We start from the raw sequence: 10,616 nt of genomic DNA, 5'->3' as shown, positions 1-10,616 counted from the left end.
AGAGGAGCAATGCAGGAGAGGATCGCTCCCAAACACAACAGAGAGGAGAGGACAGAGAGAACAGAACCAGAAGAGCCCAGACACAGGACCGGACACATCAAACCAATAAGCAAACCTCCAGGTGGAAAAACTAAAAATATTAAAAGTATACTTGTTGTTCTGGGTGTGTTGTTTTTTGTATTTACCATTTGGTTTAGTTGCACAGCTGTCCCCTAAATAGTCTTGTTGCATGATGGGATGCCAGTAATTTAGCTTTAAGGGCAAATACAAGTATTGCAGGAGCAGCAGAGAGATCCTCACCAGCCAAACCTTCACTGTGCTGACGTATTTCTTTCTGTTTAACAGTAAAAACGATGAAGACCGCTAATCTTGGTGATGAAGAAGATGACTTCCCAGCTTTAGGCGCCAGAGCTGCTCCAGCCATGTAAAGTTTTACGCACAGTACAAACTGCAATCCTCCATACTCCGGGGTGGGCTGAAATGTTCAATTTCTGTTGTTGCTGTCTGTTTATTTCCAGTGTAAAGCCATGTCATGCGACGCTAACAGCAGCCCTTGCAGCTCTGAAGGAAGACGACTTCCCTAGCCTCTCAGCGGTATCGGTTGCATCTCCTATGACCCCAGCTTACTCTGCCCAACCTAAGAAGACTTCCTCTTTCCAGGAGGAAGATTTTCCAGCGCTCGTGTCCAAAATCCGGCCCCTCAAACATGCAGCTGGCACCAAGTCTGCTTGGTCCAACCATACTGCTGTAACTAAACCCAACACTCAACCTCCTCTGTCCTCTAGACCTCCTCCTCCTCCTCCCTCATCTGCATCCTCTGGCCCTCAGCCCCTCTCCTCAAACTCTTCATCTTCACGAAGGAAAAAGAAGGTAGGCGAGAACGGAAAACCAACATCTACCCGCTCTCCTCCTTCATCTGATGATGATGATAACAGAGGAATGACTCAGCAAGAGTTCCGCTCAGTGCCCACCATGATGGATATCTCCTCTTTGCTCACCGTTAAAGGAGGTAAAAGCAAACCCTCCGCTGTGACCACCAACCCTCCAAATCCAACCCCCAGCACTCCCCCTACCTCCAAAGCCAGCAAGAAGAAAAAAACACAGAAGAACACAGCTGATCCCTCTACGTCTGTGTCTTCAATGTCGGGGACGACACCAACTGTAGTTGCAAACTCGGTGGAAACAGCGGCACAAAAAGAAAACGTCCCTGAGAAAAGTTGTAACAAACCCCCCTCCAGTACTGTGACAGCACCACTGATGAGTGGATTGGCTAATGGCTACCTGGAGAAATCCCCACCCATTAGTAAGGAGGCAGTTGCAATAACCCTCCATCCCAAGCCAGATCCCCCTCTTGATCGGGAGGAAGAGTTCCCTGCTCTCATGACCAAGAACCCACCACCAGGTACAGCACTACATAATATCTGCACTATTCTATCTGTTGTCTTTTAACAATTTCTCCTTTTTATATTTTTTTACTTACTATCCTACATAATGCCTTACCTTATACATTAAGGTCAGTTGTTGTGGTCATCCTGTTGCAGTAGTACAGTTGTAGCTCATACACCATGTTAATCTCTCAGGCTTCAAGTCCTCCTTCCCACTGAAGGCCTCAGCTCCGGCCTCAGCTCCTGCCCCATCCCCAGCTTTGCCCCCACCTCCACCTGGCCTGGGTATCTCAGCCCCTAAACCTCCCCCAGGATTCACTGGGATCCCCCTCAACAGCAATGTGGTGGACCCCGCTCCGTCTCCAGTCAACCCGTAAGATAATCTCCCTTTTCATACAGGATCTCCTTTTGGTTTGTCTGTCTGACAAATATTTTGTGGATCTTCGTGTTGGCCTTGTCAGGGACTAAGTGGGTGAATGCATGATTTAAAAATTTTTTTTTGATTGTGTCCAAGGCCCCCAAAGGTGTCAAGCAGTGGTTACCTGGTGCCAGAGGACTTCCATCAGAGGAACCTGGAGCTAATCCAGTCCATTAGAAAGTACCTCCACAATGATGAGTCAAAGTTCAACCAGTTCAAGAATTTCTCTGCACAGTTCAGACAGGTACTTGCCGAATTATAATCAAAATTATGATTCTCAGAATTATTTTGTGATGTTCCCATTATTAATCACAAATTGTACTGCTGGAATTGTGCACACAAATTGTTATAACAGATGAATTGTATATTATATATTTTAGATTATTGATTATTCATGTTTTAATACAGACAACATACTCATTAGTTGGTAAATGTGGAGACAAAAACGGATATAACACTACAGTTTTGAAGCCCTAAATAAATAATTATGTGTCGATAGCTAGATGGCTTCCTTACCCGTCGCCTGACCTGCTCACTTTGTTCCCAGAGTGTGATATCAGCAGTCCAGTACCACAGCAGCTGTAAGGACCTGCTCGGAGATGACTTCAACCGCATCTTCAACGAGCTGCTGGTGCTCTTGCCAGACACTGGCAAGCAGCAGGAGCTCCTGACTGCCCAAGCAGACTGGAAGGCGCTGGAAAAGCAGTCAGGCACTGGAGGAGGAAAGAAAAACAAGAACAAGAAGAACGCCTGGCAGATGCCGACCGCAATGGCTAATGCAGCAGCGGAGCTGGACTGCCAGGTGTGCCCCACTTGCAGACAGGTACTGGCCCCTAAAGACTTCAACTCCCACAAAACCCTGCACACTGGAGAGAATGAAGAGTTCCCTTCCTTGCAGTCAATTAGCCGTATCATCAGCTAGCCCCTCGTTTTTCTTTGCTCCTTGGGTCAGGTTTTCAGTTACCCGTGCAGAAGCCAGTGTGGGGGGAAAAAGCAGCGTGTTTGTTGGGGTACCATGTCCCGGTGGAGTTTAGGGCTTATAGCTCATAAGAAATTGGAATTGAAGATGGTTTATGGTGTTATTACTTTCTAAGGGGATCATGTTGATAGGTTTATGTGAATGGTTTCACAGTTTAAACACAGTGTTGCCCCGTCTCAGCTCTTATTTCCACTCAAGGACGTCTCCAGCTGGCACCGGCAACGTCTGACTCGAACTGCTGATTTATTTAATGTAAGAGGAGAGACAAGCCAAGGCCTTACTTGAATGCTTTGCTTCTTCGTACAAAAATTGTATTGATTTCAATTTTTTACCTTGCTTTGTGTTTTCACTTAGACCGAAGATGACAAAATGTATTTTGTTAACATCAACGTTGATAAAGTATGTATGATTTCGCCAGCCGGGCTGCTTGGTTAAATAACAAAATAAACACATATGTTCGGTTTGACTATTTAGCACCATATTTATTTAAGTGTAGCTGTTTAATTGCGTTTAATTGTTTGTTGCGTCATGCTGAGGAAGGCCTGTTGAGTGTTTGAGTGAATGGATTGTTAGTGTTGTGTAGGAGGGCAAGTGACAGGAAAAAAAAGCTGCTTCAGAAATCAGAACAAAATAAGGTTGACTGTTTGAATGTTCTTTTAATGTATACCATATTCTTTTATTCTGTTCACATCACTTGCCATTAGATGGGGTTAATCAGCTGATTGATGGACTGGCTGTTTAGTGGTGTTGCACAAGGTTTCAAATGAAAACTAAATGAAAGCGTGAATTGCGTATTTTTTGCAGTTGCATGTTCAAATAATCCATCAGTAGTATAATGAGACACAAACCACTGAGATTACCAGTAGCTCTTTCTATTTGTCTCAACGTTTTATTAAGGTATACATTTTGTTATGAGTAATAATGAAGAAATTCCTAGTGTTATTGTAATGCTTGCAACACAAAAAAGCATTGTCATTCCCATACTCACTCTCCACTCTGCCTCCGTCTAATTCCAGCTGTGACACACTGGGCATGTTTACTCTGTTAGAGGGGGACTAGTTAGATCCAGTACACAATCTGTTCATCTTCTCTCTCAGGACCCCTCGCCTGCTCCACTGCCCACCGTGTGCGTGTGTGCGTGTGCGTGTGCGTGCGCGTGCGCGTGTGCGTGCGTTGCGTGGTGTGGTGTGTGTGTGTGTGTGTGTGTGTGGAGTTTGTGAACATCATCCAGCAGCTTACTCTTGTTTCTGTCTGGCTTCAATAAAGCTGTTTCTGTCAGTACTGTATGTTTGTGTATCTTTGTTAGAAGTATGGATGTGGTGATGGAGTGACACATTTTTAGATTTCCTATAATTTCTGCATAATAAGAGATACTTGTCATAGAACATAAGCTGTGCATCTTTACTCAATCACAAGTTATGTACATTAACTGTGCCATGTATTACAAATTGCATATCGGAAAAAGCAAAACCACATTTTACTTGCAACGGACGGTACTAGTACCCAGAATACCAGAATAATACACCTTTAAATATAAGTCTTTGACTTTTATCTTGGATTTTTATGCATTCATTTTTAAGTGACCATCCCATGTCTAGTTTAACTTTTTAAATCATTTAAACATGAAATTACTGATTATAACTCGCCATACAGTCTATGGTGCATCGCTACAAGCGGCCCCTTTCACATTGTTTTCCATTGTCCCTTGAGAAGTTGTTATAAAATATAAAGATAACACAAGTCTTTACACATTAAAGTCAGGCACAGAAACAGGCAGTCCAAAACATGTTTTCTTTTTTATTCGAGTGACGGTCAGACTGCAGTCCAGAGACATTCAGGTAATAGACAGTGACACACATCTCTGTACACAGCGTTTTTACACTGAACACCTTCAGAACAGGAAGAAACAACAAAAACATGTTAAAGGGGTATAGCACAAAATCAAATCAATGTTTACTTGTTTGTTCGTTGATGGGGGTTAATTTTTTTAATATTGAAGGGGGAGATATTGTAACATCCATGCAATGTATTATACTGGAAACCACACAACTGATGGCACCCGTGTTACGTTTATAGTCTCAGTCTAACAAAACAGCATGAAGACATAAAACTTTTGGGATTTTAGTGCTGACGGCCCCTTTAAGAGTGGTCAAACAAAGTATTTCCAACAAACAGTGCATTCTAGTTAATAAATAATCATATTATTTCTATGTTTTCAGTAGTACAGGACAAACCATACCCTAGACGGCAACACAAACAGGTTCCATTTACTTTAATAACGTACTGAATTTTACAACCAACCAATACCACAGTAGTGTACATGGGCCAGAGCACAAAACAGAGAATGCTTTTATTATTTGTATCTACCACACTGACTGAAGAAGAGACCGAAGCACTGAGAACAATAATACAACCTGACCTGACAGCCACCCCCCAAACGACCTAATAGTACCCCATTAGTACCTAATACCACCATCAGTACCCCAGTCTCACCTGACCACAGTTAACAGGTCACTAGCAGCCCAGTAATACCCAGGATTCAAAGAACTATACTGGCAGTTTTTCATATTTAACATAATTGTTCATGCTTTAAGAATTTGAACACTTCATACCTGGAGTCTCTGCAAGCTGCTATTCATATCATGTTAGAATCAGACCATGAGGTTGAGATAACTATTTGATGACTGGGATTAATATAATATAACACACAAGAAGGAATCCTGTCAGCTGCACTGATGGCTGGTAAATCTCACTTTGCGAAACAGCTTGTCAACTTAAGAATTACATAGTATCCAATATATAATTAGATCTATACAACAATTTCATGCATTATTTTCATGATGAAAGCCACTGCTGCAGTACCTTCTCTTGTCTGCAGAGGGCGTTGTTCACGCAGGCAAGGCGTTCCGCAGCTCTATATTCCTCTAATATGTAGTTTTATTTTTGGCTCTGTTCGTCAAAACTCTTACTTTCATACTTTGTAATTCATATATTGTGACAATGACATTAATATAATATTTAGCAGAAATACTATTTTTATTTTGGGGAAAAGACTAAATGGTGTAACAGACTTAAGATTTCCTCCTTTGCACTAAAACTTTGACAAACACATGTTCAAGAAAATAACTTTTCTGCACCACAAAATGCAATTAACTACTCGCATTCACACATGTTCACACCCAGACCCACACGTCTCACACGCGTGCACTTGTTGCACATGGACGCACTCCTCACTCACACACACACACACACACACACCACAACTACAGATTCGCTGATGGCGAGTGTACGTGAACCACGACACAGAAACTGCTACACACCAAAATGGTTGGTATGGTTACTATCTACATCAGGGCCCTTAGTGACCAGCATCCACCACAACCCTATCCCTGTCACAATGGCAACAAATCCTGACCCCTCCACCTTAATGGCAGGATTGCAGGATCAATGAATTAGCCAGCTACTGATCCTTAACATCCCAAAAACAGATCTTTTGCCTGAGACTGCACCGAATAACCGCCCTGGCTGAATAAAAGCTCATCTGTTGCCCCTCTGCTTTTTGATTACAAACAATCCGATAGACATTAACAACATAGAAGTAATGTGGTAATCAGAAGACAGCAATAAAAACACAGGGCAGTTTGGCAGCTTCCTAAACGTAAACATAAACAGACCTGACTTGCCCAAAATCTTCCTACTTGACCACCCAATATAGGACACTGTCTCAAATCACACACTACATACATTCCCTGGTACCATGGACGGATTATGGGACAATGGGCCCCTGGGCACAGACCCCCACCCCTCTAGGTGGTGATGATTTTGAGTCTCTTTGTAGTCATTTTGTGTCACTTTATAGTTTTATTTGCATCTCTTTGTGACCGATGTGTCTCTTTGTAGCTCTCTCTCTTGCCTTCTTCTTTGTGGCCGTTTTGTGTGTCCTTGCAGTCGTTTGATTGACTTTCCAACAAGAAATGTTCAAAATCACTTCAAAAAGAGGCTATTGGTCCAGGGGCCCCCTGACCCCCGGGGCCTGTGCCGCAGAAGGCCCATTCCATAATCCATCCATGCCTAGCTCAGAAAAATAACAGACTGAAAAGTAATAATGGTTTCCCCAGTGAATCTTAAGATTGATAAACCTGTAAAATTAACCCTCATACACAAATACTCAAGGAATATTTTGCACTGTGAGACAGTTTTCCTCAAATGTGTTTAAAGTAAGGATTGCACTACACCGAGGAAGCCCATAAATGCTTGAAAAGATGATATAAAAGCTTGTTGACCAATGCTAAATCTATTCAAATTGTCAACACATTGTTTTGTGGATGAAAAGCTCTCTAAGGATCTGTGAGATACAGATATCATTTCCATATCTTGCAAACTTTGCAGGGACGCTGAATCAACGTCAGATCAACTATTACAATATGGACATTTGCCTGAGATTCGTTAGTACAATTCAAAGACTAGCATGTTATTTGAGACAGTGCCTCAATTGGTCTTATCTGACGCTAACTAACCTACCTACGGTACAGTATATACCTACTTAGAGACCTACATGTGAGATATTGCACTTAGTCACAAAACATTGTTATTTTTTTTTTACAGCATGTGGAAATCTACTAAATTAAGTCACTGTCTGAGACACACAGTACAGTATGGCACTTAGTTGATCTCTAAGTTTAGAAACATGCAGACTCAACACATGATCACTTTTAACTGCAGCAGGGAAAGTGGGAGGAACGACTAGACCGGACGTACTGTAGCTAAAAACAACAACATTCCCCGTTCTTTTTGGCACGAAAGGGGATTCTGACACTTTGATGAATGGAAGGAATAAGATGAAGGTGCTGCATGTGAGTGCCCTCTGCACTACTTGTTTGCCGATACTGCTTTGTGGTGGAGTCGCTCACTTGTTGAGCCCTTCATTTATTTTGTTGTCAAAATAGTGTTTACATACTGCAAAGTGGCCTCCTCTTTTTACACGGCCTCCTTTTGTCTTCATTTGCTCTCATCTGTTCTGATCTGAGGACACTGGATTTGCGAAAGTGGGAAATTGAATTTAACATACAGGTCAAGAAAAGAGCAGATAAAGCTGGAATGTTAAGCAAGGACAGGGAACGAGAGGAGGGAACAAAAAGAAGAGGCAGTTCTTTTTCTTTTTCTTTTTTTTTCTTTAACAATTGTTGAAAACTCAGCCCAGCTCAACACATTAACAACTGCAGGTGTAACATCACAGAAAGCCATTTTCTATCACTTTCCTCTTATCCATCTCTTATTCTTCCACCATCAGGTCTATCTTATCTAGTAAATGGGAACCTGGTATGTGGGTGCTGCGTTGTTCTCGGTGAATGGTGGGCTCTGGTAGGTCTCTGTGGTCTCAGTGGTGCCAACCGGTGAGTTGGAGGGGTACGGCTGGGTGGGCGCGCCGCCGTCCATGTGCTCCGTGGTGAACAGAGTCATGTCCGTGCCGAGCAGATACTTCTGGACTGCACGCACTGTTAGACCAGCCTACCGGGGGGGGGGGGGCAATATGGAAAAGTTTAGAAAAAACAACTATGTATATTCTGCACTAGCTCAGTTTTCACCTCCAGATACCTGTCAGTCATGTTAAAAGCAGGATTGTTCTGTAGTTTGTTTTATACACGGTAATGTAATTAGGTACTTCACCTCTAAAGAAGTAAAGTTACCTTGACATTATGGGTGCACCATTCAGAAAATGCCATGATTCAATATTGATTTTTAGCCTCAGGATTTGATTCAAAATCAATTTTCGATTCAAAACGTTTTCAATTAAAAAAAAAAAAAAAAGATTCACAGTATGTACATGTAGTTACTTTTCCCCTGTGATAGTAGGCTATACACGCCATTACAAAACGGAAAAAAAGAATTGAAATTCTATGAATCGGTTTTGAATCTGTAGAGCTTGAATCTTGATATGAATGTGAATCAATGTTTTTCCACACCCGTCCCCTACGTGACATGCCTTTTTTCTTTAAAAGTTTGATATTGTGGGAAATGGGCACATTCCCATTCTGGTGGAGAGATAGATGGGAATATTGATACCACTCCCATGTCTGTTAGTTACTTAGCATAGCATAAAGACTCGACCCAAGTAGAAACTGGTAACCTGGCTCCGTCTGAAGATAAATCATTAGGAAACCAGTGGAGAGTCCAGGAAGTTACTGGTCCTAGCCAAGGTATAGTCCGGCACATAACTCCGTAAAATGGCCAATTGTTGTTTTTCCACTTTTGGTTTAACTAACAAGATATAAACCATTCATTTGTTAGCTTCAGAGGTGCTGAAAGGCAGATTGTGTTACATTTGGACCGAGCCAGGCTCGCTGTTTCCTCCTGTTTCAGTCTTTGTGCTATGCTAAGCTAACCTGCTGCCGGCTATGGCTTTATATTTAAAGGACAGATACGAAAGTGGTATCAATCTTCTGATCTAACGCTGTTTCCAAAAATGCAGAACTATTCCTTTAAAAAACTAGGTGTAAATGTTAGACAAGGATGAAGACGCCTCTAAACTTTGTTAACTTCAAAAAGTAGGTGCAGCATGGAGCACGATTCAGCAGATGCATGGCCGGTTTGTCACCTTCAATTTTTTAGTCAGAAACAGATTTCTGTTCCTAGTTTAGGCCATGGATGGGGCCCAACTGGTCAGGGTGCCTCTAATCCAGAGCCTCAGTTTGAAGTGTTAACTTTCAATTTTTCGCTTTGGAAAGTTATATTGCTCAGTCAAAAGTGTGCATGTCCTGATCATGTTAAGATATTGACATTTTGAGACTATAATATGAAATCAGTGCGCAGTATTTAGTGCAATACTGTATTTGAGGAGAGGAGCTTAGAAAGGAGGAACACACTCTCAGGTGCAGTTTTAAGTCATGGTTGACCTGGCTGAAAAATATGTAAATATAATGAATGTGGGTTTTTTGTTATTAGGGTAGGAGTGGGCTTTTCCTGCATCTGTGGTTAGGAGCCCATTGCCTCATCATCTGCCCACAACTGTGGGTGTATTTTGCAATCCGGAAGGACAAACCTAAGATCTATGGGTAAAACATCTATTTTGTAAGGTTCGTGTTAGGGGGACGGTTCCCCCCAAATTAAAAAAACAAAAACTGTGAGTTGCCCAGTGTTGGAGATATCGGCTGTAGAGATGTTGGCCATCTCTCCAATATGATGGAATGATACGGCACTCGGCTCGTGGTGCTCAAAGTGGCAAAAAAATACATTTGAAAAAACTAAACAGCAATGTCTCTTTTCAGAAATCATGACATAGTAGGAACATTTTCTTCCTACAGAACTGCACCCGCCAACCGTATCACCTCGCAGAAGGAAGCCTGATCACGGATGAGAGGCTTGTTCTTGTGACCGCGTGAGATGTAAACATTAATGGCGACCTCCTCGGAGGAGGAGGAGGAGCCGCAACGTTAGCTAACTCGCCTGAGCTCTCTCGCCCATAAGTAGATGCCCACTTCCTTCAACTTCCTTAACACGGTTGGCGGGTGTAGTTTGGTTGAAAGAAAATAGTTCCTACGTGAAAGTGCTTCCACAGCCAGGTCTGTGGATTATCTTGAATAACTGGGTTATGATTTCTGGAAAAAGATATTACTGTTGAGTATTTTTTTTAAGTATTGTTTGCTGCTTTTTTGTGCACGAAAAAGCACTGGGTGACTCACACCATATCAAACTAGATGGATAAATAGCACTACAGTCTGGGGTGAACTGTCCCTCGGTGTCGATTCTCTATTGGTTGGTTAAAGGCTGATCTGCACTTATTAGGAATACTAACCCAACCAAATGCCTGCTGAGCCTTACCAGACCTAAATTTATT

General features: G+C 42.2%; 2 protein-coding genes across 2 annotated transcripts in view; one reads left to right on the top strand and one right to left on the bottom strand.

The window, feature by feature from the left end:
* znf598 (zinc finger protein 598) overlaps positions 1-3,261 on the top strand; it is a 7,885-nt gene extending 4,624 nt beyond the window's left edge. Inside the window, 6 exon segments of the mRNA XM_032536519.1 lie at positions 3-121; positions 346-424; positions 519-1,402; positions 1,581-1,758; positions 1,900-2,047; positions 2,351-3,261. Of these exon segments, the coding sequence (XP_032392410.1) occupies positions 3-121; positions 346-424; positions 519-1,402; positions 1,581-1,758; positions 1,900-2,047; positions 2,351-2,725 (1,783 nt within the window). The 3' untranslated portion in view covers positions 2,726-3,261.
* Positions 3,262-4,558: 1,297 nt separating this feature from the next.
* The window catches only part of syngr3a (synaptogyrin 3a), a 10,035-nt gene continuing 3,977 nt past the window's right edge, over positions 4,559-10,616 (bottom strand). The window contains exon 4 of the mRNA XM_032536508.1: positions 4,559-8,290. Coding sequence (XP_032392399.1) covers positions 8,084-8,290 — 207 coding nt within the window. The 3' untranslated portion in view covers positions 4,559-8,083. The remainder of the gene's footprint in view (positions 8,291-10,616) is intronic.

This window comes from Etheostoma spectabile, chromosome 15, assembly GCF_008692095.1.
Source record: "Etheostoma spectabile isolate EspeVRDwgs_2016 chromosome 15, UIUC_Espe_1.0, whole genome shotgun sequence".
Taxonomy (NCBI): domain Eukaryota; kingdom Metazoa; phylum Chordata; class Actinopteri; order Perciformes; family Percidae; genus Etheostoma; species Etheostoma spectabile.
Note: the sequence above shows the minus strand (reverse complement) of the source record. Positions and strands in the feature narration are given on the sequence as shown.